The sequence below is a fragment of the Copadichromis virginalis genome, linkage group LG18 (assembly GCF_057382275.1).
Source record: "Copadichromis virginalis isolate Kocher_CV1m ecotype Utaka linkage group LG18, C_Virginalis_male_GT1.1, whole genome shotgun sequence".
Classification (NCBI taxonomy): domain Eukaryota; kingdom Metazoa; phylum Chordata; class Actinopteri; order Cichliformes; family Cichlidae; genus Copadichromis; species Copadichromis virginalis.
The window spans coordinates 15,415,562-15,431,034 of record NC_140635.1 but is presented as its reverse complement, the minus strand read 5'-3'; the positions used below and the strand labels follow the sequence as shown (position 1 = coordinate 15,431,034).

At 39.5% G+C, this 15,473-nt stretch overlaps 2 protein-coding genes and 1 pseudogene across 2 annotated transcripts; 2 read left to right on the top strand and 1 right to left on the bottom strand.

The window, feature by feature from the left end:
- The first annotated feature begins 6,816 nt into the window (after positions 1-6,816).
- Positions 6,817-8,184, top strand: LOC146687523 (chemokine XC receptor 1-like). Its single transcript, XM_085439839.1, has one exon. The coding sequence runs from the start codon at positions 6,837-6,839 to the stop codon at positions 7,848-7,850; it is 1,014 nt and encodes a 337-aa protein (XP_085295965.1). The 5' UTR covers positions 6,817-6,836; the 3' UTR covers positions 7,851-8,184.
- A 1,435-nt stretch (positions 8,185-9,619) lies between these two features.
- On the top strand, positions 9,620-11,072 carry LOC146687522 (chemokine XC receptor 1-like). The gene is made up of 2 exons (XM_085438937.1): positions 9,620-9,674; positions 9,827-11,072. Exon 2 carries the CDS (start codon positions 9,837-9,839, stop codon positions 10,845-10,847), a length of 1,011 nt encoding a protein of 336 aa, XP_085295063.1. The 5' UTR covers positions 9,620-9,674; positions 9,827-9,836; the 3' UTR covers positions 10,848-11,072.
- Positions 11,073-12,679: 1,607 nt separating this feature from the next.
- On the bottom strand, positions 12,680-14,863 carry LOC146687521 (pescadillo pseudogene; annotated as a pseudogene).
- Between the last annotated feature and the right edge of the window lie 610 nt (positions 14,864-15,473).

The following is a 15,473-nucleotide window of genomic DNA, read 5'->3' as shown; positions in this document are numbered from 1 at the left end:
AAGTGGACCCAAGTTTTCCATAACACTAGGTACAAATTTTTAGGAGCACAAACAAGAACTTCAGTCTTCTCCTCATTTAGTTGAAGAAAGTTTCCAGCCATCCAACATCTAATGGAGTCTATGCACTTGTGCAAAATCTGTAGCTTGGAAACATCATGGGGCTTAAAGGAGATATATAACCAAATATCATCTGCATAGCAGTGATACGAAATGTCCTTAAAGTGCTCAATAAGTGTTGAAGAGGAAGTAAATACAGTAAGAACAATAAAGGCCCCGAAACTGAACCTCTGGGGGCCTGGGATCTGGGAGTGATCTCCTCCCAGGCCTCTTCCACACTCCCTCCCCTTACCCCCAACCAGTCACGGGACATGGCTGTGCCTCCCTGAGCCTGGTCAAGTAAAGGCTTTGACATATATATCATTAGTAAATCTGGCCCTCTATGCCCCTCCTTCATAATCCGGTGTCAGACTGTTAAAGAGAGAAGTGTAAGGTCATTCATATTCTCAGCAAACCGTTCTTCTCTTTTCCTGAGGGCTTATCAGTTCTCCTAGTTTTCATTGAGGTGTAGGAACCATGAGAAGGAAGGGAACGAAAAAAAAAAGGTTAGGAATAGAAGATACTTTTGAAACGCACCCTTTGTGTTTCCCTGATGATCATCAGTGATACAGATTCTTAGATGCAATTTAGGACACCTACACTATGCTTGGTGACCCCATATCTAATTTATATGTTGACTATATTTGAATGTTTTTTTAAAATATATTTAATCTTTACACTCAAAAGTTTTAACAGCGCTGAGACTGCAGCTGAAACAATAAAAAGAACAAACTGATAACATCCGAAGTGGTTGTGGTCTGAGGTTTCGTTTAAAATCAACTGCAAGCCCAACGTTTTACCTTTAGTTTTACTTTGATCTTGAGCGAGGAAACTGAAGCGATTTTCTTGTTTCCGTTAGCAGGTTGGGAGACATTAAAGTTTCAGAGATGCCGTTTAGTCCTGTATAGGCCATCTCCTCCCTGTATCCGTCTGACCTAATGTAGTCTTAACTTGTTGCAACTAGATTTTGTCGTTTTCCTCTCACTAACTGTTTACTTGTTTTATCATGCAGCACAGGGACTTTAGGTGGTATTTGATGGCTCATAGGCTTACTGTGGAAACATGGTGTCCTCCTGTGACCCAGAGGAAAAACAAGTTATGATACTTATTTATTTATCTTTTTAGAATAATGGAAGCATTGCGTTTAAAACAAACATATTGCATTTTTTTAAAACAAAATTGTTATGTATTTGTTGTTTTTATCATCTGTAGTAGAGTATATTGTATCAGGTGTTGTTTAATCACAGAATGTTGTGATGTAATAATGTCATACATTTTCAAAATCTATGTGGATTTCCGTTAAAGGAAATTTTGTTACATATTGAAGCAATTAGACAGAAGCAGATGTAATTACTAAAATATCATATTGTGGCATGTTGGGAGTGGCTAGTTAGCTCCCATCATGCCTTGGGAATATGTGTTGCTGTTTAAGATGTTTATTGTTTTGTGACTCTTAACTGTTCTTGTTGATGCTGCAGTATAAATTCATTGACAGTTATTGTTTGATGGAAATAATCTTGTACCATGAGTGAGTTCAGGCATGTAGTTATTGACCCTCTGAAGCACAGTGTAATACAGCAGAAGCGTTCAGTGAAGTTCTCCCTTTTTCTGCTTGGGGTAAGATAACATGCTCAACCTCAGCATGGGTTCTTTACTGTTAAGATTCCTCAGTTTGGCACAATATTAACAATAGACAAATAGACTTCTCATTTTAACTTTTGTTTTTGTCAACCTTGCTTCTGCACACCTATACACTCATATCAGTGTTAGATCGTTTCATCCACAAATGACAAAGGACCGGGAGACAGAAAGGATTTTACTCATAACTGTGGAAGTGGAGTTGTTCTTAGAGCTGTCAGGAAATGAGGTGGAGGAGGGCCAGACATTAGAACAAGAAGGTAAAAACTCAGAGGGGGAAATTTCAAGTTTTGAGGAGCCTTAGAAGTAGGGGTGGGTTTTGATTATCGATTTTCTGATGAAAATCGATCCTAGCTTGAATAACACGATATCGATTCATTAAAATCCTGAATCGATTTTTAAATATAACTTTATTTTATTTTGCCCCAAATGACAGAATCTCAGGTTAAACCTCACCTGGGAATATTAGGTGCTGCAAGCGCCTGGGTGGCTGCAGCTCAAGAGATAGAGTAGGTCACCTACTAACTGAAAGGTTGGTGGTTTCGTTCCCCAAGTTGATCTCCAGTGCGTCCATTGGAAGGTGAATGGTAGATAGAAAGCATTTACATACAAAAAATTGCTTGTGCGAATGACGCACTACGGTAGTCTACGGTAGTGCAAAGTCTACGGTGACTGTAGACCAGGGGTGTCGAACCCCAGGCCTCGAGGGCCGATGTCTTGCAGGTTTTAGATATCACCCCGGGTCAACACCCCTGAATCAAATGATTAGTTCATTACCAGGCCTCTGGAGAACTTCAAGACATGTTGAGGAGGCCATTTACCCATTTAAATCAGCTGTGTTGGATCAAGGACACATCTAAAACCTGCAGGATACCGGCCCTCGAGGCCTGGAGTTCGACACCTGTGCCGTAGACGGTTACGTCTTTTCATTGGCCCCGAGTCTTCAGTGACCGTAGACACTGTAGACTCGGGGCCAATAGGAGCGCCGAATCCAACTGTAGACTACCAATTGTATGTCGACGGAAGTTGCGTCACCAAAACGACAACACACGGTGGGACAGCAAAGAAGCCGGTGTTCTGGGAAAAAACATCCTACCCAATGGTTCTGCGCAGACGCGGCGCATGCGCACAACACCAACGCCGAATTAACGTCTTTTTCTCTCACCCATCCGGAATACTTCTTAAGGTTATGGTTATGGTTATGGTTAGGGGCAGGGTTAGGTTTAGTCGCAAGTCACCGTCAAATTATAATACGGGTAGGACGTTTTGTCAGAGTAGGATGGTTTCTCAGAACACCGGCAAGTCTGCTATTTTTTATGGAAACTGGAATTTCTTTTATGTTTACAGTAAGTGATAGACTCTAAGACGCTCCTGGATTTAGCTGAAATTACACGAGGCTGAATAGCCCATTTAACTCTTTTACTTCAGGGTACATCTAATGTATTACGCCCATTTCTAGTCTTTTCAGTGGCTACAGCTGATGATGATGACACTAGCAGTTCGTGTTATAAATCCAGATGCCCCTGCACTTCGTCAGCAGACCGGGTGAGAAGTATGGTCTTCACCAAACCTCCACAGGAGCTGCTCAGCCGAGTCGTTGCATTCACTCACGCACAGAAGGTATCCACGCGCCTTCACGTGGTGCTTTCGGTGGCTCGTTACAAATGATGTGAGATATATGAAGTAGTAAGTGTATTGTGTATTTAATGGTAAATGGCCTGTATTTGTATAGCGCTTTTACTAGTCCCCCCTAGGAACCCCAAAGCACTTTACACACCCAGTCATCCACCCATTCACACACACATTCACACACTGGTGGAGGCAAGCTACAGTTGTAGCCACAGCTGCCCTGGGGCAGACTGACAGAAGCGAAGGTACCATATCGCGCCATCGGCCCTTCTGGCCAACACCAGTAGGCGGTAGGTGAAGTGTCTTGCCCAAGGACACAACGACCGAGACTGTCCGAGCCGGGGCTCGACCCGGCTACCTTCCGATTACAAGGAAAACTCCCAACTCTTGAGCCACGATCATGATATCATACGAATCTGCCTAGTATGATTAATATCATACTAGGCAGATTTACTGCACTGCCATTTACTACCCATTTACCCATGTATGGCTATTGTCAGTACATGTTGCTCATAAACTTTCTTTAAGTGTGTAACATTCACAGTGATATTGTTGATGGTAACGTGTATGATTCCAGCATACCTGACAGGCACTTTTGACTTTTTGTACACAGTTAATTATGTAAAGCCCCTTGCATTGCATTTATAATCAAGTTCACTGATTGACTATCCTGCAGTGATGTTTTCCTGTATTCCTGTTTCATCCACTTACATACAAACATACAAGTATAAATAAATACAATCTATAGAAAGAGAAATATGTTTTATATGTTTTTTATTTAGTTGCACACAAATAGCCTTCTCTGCCAACAGGTTCAGAAGACACAACTATGTAGAAACACATAACAGACCAGAACCACAGAAGCAATGTGTACAAGCAGGTGGCAAACACAAGTTTTTGTACAACACAAGCCTCTGCAACAGCTTCAGTGTTTCCTGGAATTGATTCGGAAACACTAACAGAGCTATTATCTGTCTGTTATGACAGTCAAATTTCCCCCAGATAGGTTGAGGTCTAGTGACTGTGAAAGATATGATCACACCATTTTCATAATCATCTATTCAGTGACCCCTCTTCAAATACTTACGTCACAATACAAAGATAATCTCTCATAGCAACTTTGTACTGATTTTACGACTCGTTTCTCTTTGAGAAGTGGACCTTAACATGGCAGCAAAGTGCAACAATGTCTCTCCGTGTGGGGGTCAGAAGTTCAGGGTATGCCTTTAATTTTCTTGCTTGTACAGACAAGTACAAATGACAGTACAATGGTATGAATAATCCTTCTCAATTTACCAGTATAAAAGTAAAACAATTACATTGTCTCATCGGGGCACTCCTCCTATGGCCAGTCTTTGCACATCATAATAACACAGAAGAAATGAAAGCAATTCATTCTCAATTGCTGTTAATTTCAGGGGATTTTCCAACCTGTTTTGGTTCAAAAGAGCCAAAGGAAAATCCTCATCGATGTTGGAGTAAAAACTAGATGCTTTTATTGTTTGTACACTGATAATACTGTGCTGTCATTGTAAACCACTCAAAATAAATAAATAACACATTGTGATCATACTGAAGACCACAAACAGCAGTCCAGGCATCAGTTGCAATAAAGGAGCTGGAAACATCACCTGATAAAGAAAAAAAAACAACAGACTGAATGAAAAACAGAAGTTTCCTTCATTGCACTATATTCACCAATCACAAGGCTCTTCTTTCCCCTTTTGCCACCCTAGACTTTTGACCAATCACCGATCTGGATGAATTGCACTACCGTACTGTCCATCCCCTTTCTTTTCTTCTGTGTTATAATGATGTGCAATGACTAGCCATAACAGGATTCTGAGCTCCTATCGGGCCAAGTTTTACAGTGTCTACGGTCACCGTATAGACTTTGCGCTACCGTAGACTCGACGGGTATGTTCTCCTGAAATTCAATTGAAATGACATGCATTTTTTCATTTTAATGCGCCAAGTAAAAGTAAAATGTATGCGTTTAAGAATCTGCACTTTTTTACTGCCCTTTTACAAGCAATGCTGTTTTTGTAAAAAAGAAAATGAAAAGAAAATGTTGCTGAAATCCAGTGAAGCTGTTTTCACTTCTCTCTTCTCTTTGCACATGTCATGATAGGCTAGACGGAAAAAATGCAATGAAAGAAAATTTCTGTGGTCATATTAGTACGAAGTGTAAGTGTATTAACACAATCAGTGAGGGAAACACAGAGTGCATGCACAAGGTAGGCTCTTCTTGGCTGTCTTTCTCTTTTGAATTAGGTGATAACACTCATGAGAAATGATTCATGTAATAATAAAATATTAATATTTATTATTTATCTTAACAATTATTTATTTATTATTAACAAAAATAAAAGTTGTGACAGAAATATAGGAAATGTAAGGAAATGTAGGAATATGGGGTGGAATTTGATATTACTGCGATATGAATTAACCAGGGAATATTAAATAAAACTTCAGTGCTGTTATGCAAGCAACATTATATGTTGTGACCATTTTCTTCACTGGTTCACAATAACCCCCGTGGACTTGCTTTATTTGCCATTCATCTCTGATGTTGTCATGGTCCGGAGTCTGTGACTCCGTGTTTATGTTTTTATTATTCTGTGGTTTTGTTTATTCTGGGTTTTTGTACTCTCCTTCTTCACGTTTCATGTTCCTGCGTTCTGTGTTCCCCAGTCTGTGTTAAGTTTGTGTGTGTTGTGTCATTACATGTATGTGTTCCTGTTTTACTTTGAAGGTGTCTGTCTGACGTCAGTGCGTTCTGTGTATGTTTCCCCTGCCTCGTCAGCTGTGATGTCTCCCAGGTGTGGTTCCCTCCTGTTTCCCATCCCCTGATTGCTGGTGTGTGTATTTAGTGTGTTCCCTCGTCCTTGTTGCTGGTTTGTCTGCGTCTCTCCGTCCGTCATTCTGTGTATTTCCCCGTGCCTCCCTGCATCTGGTTAGTTTTTCCCAGTTTAGGTTTTCTTAGTTTCATGCTCACCCTCGCCATCTCTGTTTGTATCTACATTTGATTAATAAACTCACTTGCACCACAGCTGCCGCATCTTGGATCCTAAATAATTCGCACACTGCTTGCCCTGGCAACCAGTGACAGATGTCATATCATTCTGATTAAACACATTTTATTTAAAATGGTTTATTTTGAGACAAAATTCAGTATCTTCTGTTTTTATTCCATATTCTTGTTTCTACATTTAATTTTTCCTGAATGCTGTTGAAGGTATGAATATTATGCTGTTTAACTTTATAATCATTGGTTCTAAACTGCTTTAGTTTTTATCTTGACTAACATATTTGTACCAAAATGCATTAATTATGTTTATATATATATATATATATATATATATATATATATATATATATATATAAATAAAAAAAATCATCTTCACAGTATAAGATTTTTTTTTTTCATTTCCTCAACAGTACTTTCCTCACAAGACCTAAACAAGTAAATCATGGCCTTGGACAGTGACAGTTATGATTACATACACTTTAATGAGACTCACAGCAGTGAGACCGAGTATGACATTAAGATATCAGAACTTTACTATCCTGCTGCTGTCAACAGTCTCGTCTTCTGCATCAGCCTGCCTACAAACAGCTTCCTGCTGTGGGTCCTCTGGACGGAACAAGCTTGGAAGATCACATCGGATATTTTACTTCTTCAGCTCACAGTTTCTAACCTCTGCCTCACTGTGACATTGCCTTTTGCAGCCTGTAATGCACTCCATACGTGGGTCTTTGGAGAGTGGGCCTGCGGAGTAGGTGTAGGGATTTATTTTCTGGGACTATTCACCGCCGTGGTGATCCTCACTGCCATGTCTTTGCATTCTTATGTTACTGTGGTTCAGCCTTGGTGCTTGTCTGCACAGGCCTTAACAAAATATGGTGTTCTCATAGGTAGCATTGTGATGTGGCTGGTGTGTGCTGCTGCAAGCATTAAACTGGCTGTGAGTGGTCGAGTCATCGAAATCGCTGACATGAAAGTGTGTGTAAATTTTGTGGAGTCACTAACCATGAAACTCACTGAAATCTACACACAGATTTTTCTTTTCTTTCTCATTCCTGTCCTTATCACTTCATTCTGTTATGTTCACATGTGGATAATGGCGAAGCAGGGCAGGATAAACAGCCAACAACAGCCTTCAAAATTGATTTTAGGCATAACTGTCAGTACTTTTCTATGCTTGGCTCCTTCTAGCATCCACATGTTTATACAGTCCTTGCTACTATTGGATTTTTATGAGTACACACATGAACTGATATATGCATTGCACTATGCTTGGTTGATCATTCATCCCATCATTCACATCTACTGCTGCTTTATCCCTTTGGTGCATTTAATAGGAGTACAAAGGTTTAGGAGGTATCTTCCCATGCCGTGCAATACATTATCACTGTGCAGAGATGAAATTAAAACTGACAGTCCAATGGCATTAATCCCTCTCCAAAATGAGGAAGAAATTTGAATTTACTGTAGCATGCATGCATTAGGATGAGACGGGTAGATGCTGGAGAATTTGATTAGATAAATTAGCTGAACTTAATATAGTACAAGCAAAAAAACAACAAAAAAAGTTGGCAGCACCTATTAATGATAGAGTCTGACTTTGTTGATGCCAAAGGGGTGTACCACACAGCAAGATTAAGTTTTCTGTTACAAAAGTGACTTTGTTTTTACCTGGCTAAATCACCATGGCAACATGCTTAATCGAGGGCCAGTGTCCTGCAGATTTTAGATCTCACCCTGGGTCAACACACCTGAATCAAATGATTAGTTCATTACCAGGCCTCTGGAGAACTTCAAGACATGTTGAGGAGCTCATTTAGCCTTTAAATCAGCTGTGTTGGATCAAGGACACATCTAAAGCCTGCAGGACACCGGCCCTCGAGGCCTGCAGTTCGAGACCCCTGATATAAAGAGAAACAGAAGTGACAATTTCAGTTTGACATTGTGTTTCAATACCTTTTCTTAATGTTTTTAACTGTGTTTATATACTTTCTAATCAGAATCTTCTATTTTAAACTTCCACTACTCCAAAATGATCAGTTGATTATACTGTATTGTAGTAGTGATACTGTAGATTGGTCACTATGATTACATGTCTCCAAAAGTTGAATCTGTTCATCTGGACGTAGCGTTTTCAGTGGGAGAAATGTTTTGTCACTCATCCAAGGGACTTCTTCAGTCTCAGCCGACTGCAGGTTTCCCCAATCTTATAAACAGTACATTTGCATAACGACTGAAACCAGCCAACTGAAAGAACAATGGGCTGGGAGGTCAGTTCCTTCATCATAAATATGCAAATTCTCATGACCATTGATCAAAGACCACTGATCATTGGCCATGAGTACCATTCACAGAGAGTTGGGGAATGGCTGCGAACACAGCATTGTAAAATGGCAAATGATGTAACCTTAGGCTTCCTCCTCCTTTAAAAAAAAAAAAATCACTATAAAAGTTGTTTGTTTATATACATTTGATATTATGATTATTTTTCTCAATGAATTTCATTAAAAAAAATTAAACTAACTTTTGTATCTTGTTGAAGTTTATTTATTTTGAAAGAGATACCTTTTAATATTTTCTTAACAGCATACTTTCTTTTTCAACAAGCGAGCAACTAGCAAATAGACCTGTCGACTTAAGAGGTCGATTTTGTAATCATGTTGGACCAAATTCCTGGTGCAGATCAGTTAGAGTGTAGTGTGAAGAAGCCTCAAATAACTCACTTAGCATGATAATAGAAAAGGCTCAACGATTGATCCAGTGTGTTAACATCTTCCATGTTCGGTTCAACAAAGCAGGCAAGTTCAGCAGGTGCAGACTCAGCCATCAGATTAGCATGTATGAAAAACAAACTAGGGGTTTTAGGGGTTTATGTTATTATATCAATTAGTTTTACAAAGTTTTTTTTATTGTTTCCATTATTTTCAGCAGGATATATTTTCTTCCCAAAAAAGTAGCTTATTTTCAAACTTTATATCATCAGCATTTTAAGGCTTTACCAAATAAAAATAAAAAATCAGATAAATAAAACTTTATCTTTATCTTTTGATCAGTGCAGCAAAACTGTAGACAATTAGTTGTGAGTGATATTGAAACATAGGTGTAATTTTGTTTAAGTTTCATTTTAAATGTGGACAAAATGTTTGTTTGTTTTTTATTTTGGTTTGGGCGTTATCTTGAACTTAGTGTGAAACAGAAAGAGGAACTGTTGGTTTGCTTAAGATCATTGCAGCTTTTCCTGAACAGTACAGTTCAACAGAACACTTGCTGGCAGATACAAGAGGTAGGTTTCTGTGTTTAATCCCCTTTATTAGTCTCTGTTTTACATATTAAATTAAAACTAAAATCCACAGTTTCTGTCAGTATAGAGAAAACAGCTAAGTTATAGTATTTAAATGTGTTGAAAAAATCTTATTTTGTGTTTATATTTTGTAGAAAATCGACAATGGCAAACAACATGACAAGCGATCAAGTCCATTTTCTTTGTGACAGTGACTTTCCCAGTATTACTGGCCCTTTCTTCATCTTGATCTTCATCCTCAGTATCATAGGCAACAGCCTCCTCTTATGTGTTCTTTTCATCTACGAGGACCTGAAAAGTATCACAAATATTTTCATCCTGAACCTGGCCTGCTCTGATTTGATCTTCACCATCACACTTCCGTTCTGGGCCGTTGATCACCTACAACAATGGGTCTTTGGGGACTTTGTCTGCAAATTAATGACTGCCGTATTCTTTGTTGGTTTGTACAGCAGTGTCATTCTACTGACCGCCATGACAGTTGCCCGTTTCATTAGGGTGGTGCTGCCAAACTGGAAAAGCAACCGTGCTAGAAGAAGGAGGTATGCAATCGGTGCCTGTATAGCTGCCTGGATCATCAGCATCTCGGCATCCCTGAGTGATGCAACTAAAGTAAAAGCCATAAACTGGGATAATCAGAACTATTGTGATGATGAATCTGAAGACAAGCTTGGACGTTATCTCCAAGTGTCACTGCTATTCTTCCTCCCATTTGCCATCATTATTTTTTGCTATTCTGCCATCCTCAAGACAGTTTTACAAGGTTTAAGTAGAAAGAAGCACAAGACTGTAGCTGTGCTGTTGTGTATTGTTGCAGCCTTTTTCTTTTGCTGGGGGCCATACCATATTATGCTTTTAATTACTTCTCTTTATAAACCGATAGGTTGTAAGGCACAGGAACAGTTAGAAGTTGCCTACCGTATTTGTGAAATGCTTGCCTATTCTCACTGCTGTATGAACCCTCTGCTATACATGCTCTCACAGAAGTTGCGAAATAATCTGTTTAATCTTTTGAAATGTAAAAATTTGTGCAGTAAGAACAAGGAGGAAAATATTGGCCAGAAAACCTCTGGTATTCAGAATGTAGCTTTCACAGTAGACAACTCTTCTGTTAACACAGAACGACGCAATGATCCATTTAAAAGTCCCTCTTGAAAGTAAACACTGATTCAGTCTTCAAATACTTTTACAAAACAAAGGTTGTATATAATTTGACACGTTTTGCATATAGTCTTGATATCATATACACAGATTTTGTTTTAGGCTTTTTAATGTGCAAGGTCAAAGATGTTTGTAAAATTGTGCATTTCGCTGGTGTCGTTTTATTAGTATTTTTTGTAGAAATGAAAATGTTTCTGAAATACAGTGAAGCTTTTTTCACTTCTTTGTTTTTGTGGTATGTAATGTCAGATGAATTGGGGGAAAAAAATGCATTGACAGCAGTTTTCTGTGGTCACCGATAGAGTCAGAGTAGTGTGTAGTATAAGTATATTAACATATTCACTAAGGGAAACCGTGAAGCAGAAGGGAAGTCACTTGGGCCTTTAATCTTTCTTTGAAATGGATAATAATGTAATGAGTCGTGTAATAAAAAATGAGAAACGTTTTGGAATATGGACATTAATATTACAGGAATATAAATCATAATAGAAAAAAATTACAAAATGTTAAAGCTTGGACATATGGAATAAATTATGCTTAACTGACAATTCATACAGGTTTGCAGGTATTCTACAGGTATGCTAACTCTTTGTTTCACTGACTCACAGTGACCCTAGACTCACTTTATCATTTATAGATCTCTGATGTCATCACATTGTTCTCAAACACAACATTTAAATTGCTCCACTTTATTAAAATTCCATTTAGCCTCCTAATTTTTCTTCCATATAGTTGACTTCATATTTTTTAACTGTCACTGATGACAGGACACGTATGCTGACATGCCGGATAAATGTTATGATCATTCTGGATGCTTTTGAGCAGGGTTAGTTTCATCTACCTCTGGCCAATATAGACCTGACACAAAAAGTGAGGCAATGTTTGCTGTGCTGGAAATGTTGTAATATTCTTAAGCAAACTAATAGCTTCTCTGTCATAATCTGCAGGGTGTTTAGATTTGAAGGTGAGTTGAACCCAAATGCAGACATGAGCAGAAAGAGGTTAACAAAGCGAACTGTGTATTTGATTGATGGCAAAAAAGGAACGAAAGCAGCAAACATCCAAATGGGTGAAACAAAAGCTCAATGGGGAAAACAGAAAACTAAACATCTACGAAAAAACACAATGAGGTGGCATGACGAAACACACTAGTACTGAGAAACACAAAGGACAACGGAAAAAGGAACTACAACAGATACTCTGACAAAGGACAGCGCGCAAAGGACACAGGCTCACTAAAATAAAATAAAACAGGAAGCATAAACACAGAGAGACAAGATACCCAAACTTGACATTGACAAAACTTAAACATACATGGAGACATGAAAGACTTCAAGGAGACACAAAAGAATAAAACACAGACAGATGTCTAAAGGGGCAGGAGGAGAACTAACAGACAAAACAGACTAAACTAGAGACATAAAATAATAGAATAGGGAACTAGTGGGAATAAAAAAAAGTCATAAGCACAAGGAAACCCAAACAGAACTAGAAAAAATTTGCATTTCCTGTGAAAATGCTGTGTGGATGCCTTAATGCTGAAGATGTCTGCTGAAAAAGAAAAAAAAATGTTGCCCTGAGCAGGATTTGAACCTGGACCTTGTGGTCTCAAGGCAGCTACTCATGTCACTGCACCAAACTCTTGCTCACAAAGAAAAGGTGGAGAGACTGACAATTCTGCTGAAATGAGCAGAAGCTGCTGAGAATTGTGGTGATAAGAGGTGAAAAGGCTGAAAACTTTGCAGAAAAGAGATGAATCAGCAGAATTTCTGCTAAAAAGAGGTGAAAATTCTTTTTTTTTTTTTTTTTCTTTTTCTTTTGCAATATCACAAGTAACAGGTTTAATTCAGTCCGTTTAACTGTAAAATGTTTCGGTTACAGATTTTAAAATAAACAGGAAGTTGTATTGTACAATACAGAAAAGTGGAGCACAGATCAAACAGTTACTTTTACAATAATAATCACACAACTAGCATTTGTGACAACCTGCGCTGTTTGAAGTTCTGCAGAGGTCATTAGAGTGCATGTAGCACGCAGAGCTCTACTGCACTTTCAGGTTTTATGGTATGTAAACCTGCAATGCACTGAGTCTCAAAGTTAAAAAGAAAGTCAGTCTGAAGAAGGCACCAGTTATTTTCGGGCCTTTTTCTTTTTTGCTTTTTCTGAATCATCGTGAGCCTTCCTCTTGGCAGCAAGCTTGTTAGCCTCACGGACTTTTCTTTTCTTTCCAAACATGATTTTGTCATAGAGGTACTTTTCCTTTTTCTTCATCATCATAATGGCCAGACGCTTCTCCTCTGCTTTCTCCTCCTGCTCCAAGCGTGCCTTATTTTCTACCTTCAGCTTTCCAGGTGTCACTTTGACATGTAGAGACTTGCCCTGGGATCTTTGTTCTTCCATTTTCTTAAGGTTTTTCTCTTCTGCTACTTCCTCTTCATCATCCTCTTCATCACCATTGTCATCCTCTTCTTGTTCTTCTTCCTCTTCCTGTTCTCCCTCCTCCTCCTCTTCTTCCTCATCCTCCTCTTGTTCATTGCCTGGTTTTTCTCCTCGCTGTAAGGCCATCATCTTCAGTTTCTCTGGAGGCACATAGTCACCTTCCTTCTCCTCCACAAACGGAGACAGGTGAGGGGGTAGAGTCACCCCAAGGAAATAATCCTCCACAGGCAAGAGAATTTTGGCATTGACACAGTCGTATAGCCACTGGGGTTGGATGTAGTATCTGTTGATATACTGTTTGCCAACACTGGGCCTGTCAATAATTTGATGAGTGATGGTCTCATCTGTCACATCGTATGTGCTACCAATGCACACAGACTTGTCCCAGGATACCTGACCTCCAAAACACCTGATGACGAATGCCAGAGACTCTCTGGGAACTTCTCTGTTGAGGTAAAACTTGAGTCCCTCAAAAAGCTTCTTCTGAGCTTCTTGCTGTTTCAGTTCCTTTTCCCTAGCCTCCATCTTCTCCATGTCCTCCCCTTCACTGGGAAACTGGTCCAGTTGAGCCTCCTCCTCCTCATCTGCCAGACTGGCACTCAGAGCTGACAGTTTCTCTAAGTAACTTTCTGAATTCATGGCATAGTCATCCTCACTCTCTTCCTTAGGCTCTGACTCTCCATTACTGTCCAGCTTTGGTGGGTAGACCAAGTTGAGGGAACTGTAGAGCCTGAAACTGACAAAGCCCAGCAGAGTGGTGTACAACTCTGTGAATGTTGCCATTACTCTGTAATCAACATCAACGGGGTGAACATGGGAGAACTGATATGGCACCACCCATGTAATGAGCTGTCCCATCACCTCAGCCTGATAATATATTCCCTTGATGGAGAGGAAAACCTTTCGGAGAGAACGTGATGCGATCACATAGTTCATCCACTCCACAGTAAGGCGCCTGCACAGCTGGATTGTCTGCACATGACATTTTCCTGTTCGAGCAAAAGTAGAGAAGAGGAAGCACATGCAGAGGGCATCGTCGATATCACGGAGGGCATCAATGAAGGTTGGATACCTTTCTTTGATGATGTGATCCAATTTATAGGTCGGCTTGTTCTCTCTCAGTCTTTCCACTGCAGACCACTCTGTTTTTCCATAAGCCTTCTTAAGCTTACGCACAAATATCTTGTACTCTCTGAACTTTCCAACAATTGGCTCATGGAGCAGAAAGCGGATGTCTTTGAGCAGGTAGAAGGTCCTTGGGGCTGTAGATCCCTTGTTCACCTTCTTCTTGTGTTTTGGCTCATGAGGGTATATGCCTTTGAGAATGCAAAGTCGCCTGAAATCTGGGAGGCTGAGCTGCAACTTCTTTCGAGCTCTGTTTCTTGTGATGTAGTTGGTGGCAGAGCCCCTCTCAAACTTTTTCTTTTGAAGACCTCCCATTTAGAGACAGTTTCTAACCCTCCACGGAGTTTTATCCAAATGTAGTTGTGTACAAATTACACAATTCGCAAGGGTACACAACAACGACCGACACAACACGCAGGAGATGCACGTGTGGCTTGACATGCGCGAAAGAGGGCCTCTCTTTCGCGCATGTCAAGCCACACGCAGTAGGACCCCTACTGAGGTGAAAATTCTGCTGAAAAGAGTTCAATTAGCAGAATTTTTGCTGAAAAGAGTTCAATCAGCAGAATTTCTGCTGAAAATAGTTTTTTTCTGAAAAAAGCAGAAAAAACTGAAAATTTTGCAGAAAAGAGTTGAATGAGCAGAATTTCTGGAAAAGCTTAAAATTCTAATGAAAACAGCAGAAGAGGCTGAGATTTGTGCTGATAAGAGGTGAAAATGCTGAACCAATCAGAGGTAGTGCTTCTGTCTGCTTCATCAGGCTGTGTACTTGTATGTATTTCTGCCATGGACTGTTAACAAGAATCTGAGGTCCATATTAGAAAAGCTGGTAAAATCATAAAACTTTGCAGAATTGTAATAAATTATTAATATGAATTACTTGTCTGTGATAGTGTATTAATTTGTAGTGAAAAAAAAAAAAGTCGAACAAGGTGGGATTGAACCCAAAAACTTTGGTCTGAAGATTCGTTTCATTACCAAGCGACTGTATCTCGGTTGCGGAGATATGACGAGAGAAGAAACGGCTTCATTTTCGGAGTTTGAAAAATGAGAGGA

Excerpts from the sequence above, each read along its gene's own strand:
- LOC146687523 (XM_085439839.1), top strand. The coding sequence starts at position 6,837 with ATGGCCTTGGACAGTGACAGTTATGATTACATACACTTTAATGAGACT.
- LOC146687522 (XM_085438937.1), top strand. The coding sequence starts at position 9,837 with ATGGCAAACAACATGACAAGCGATCAAGTCCATTTTCTTTGTGACAGT.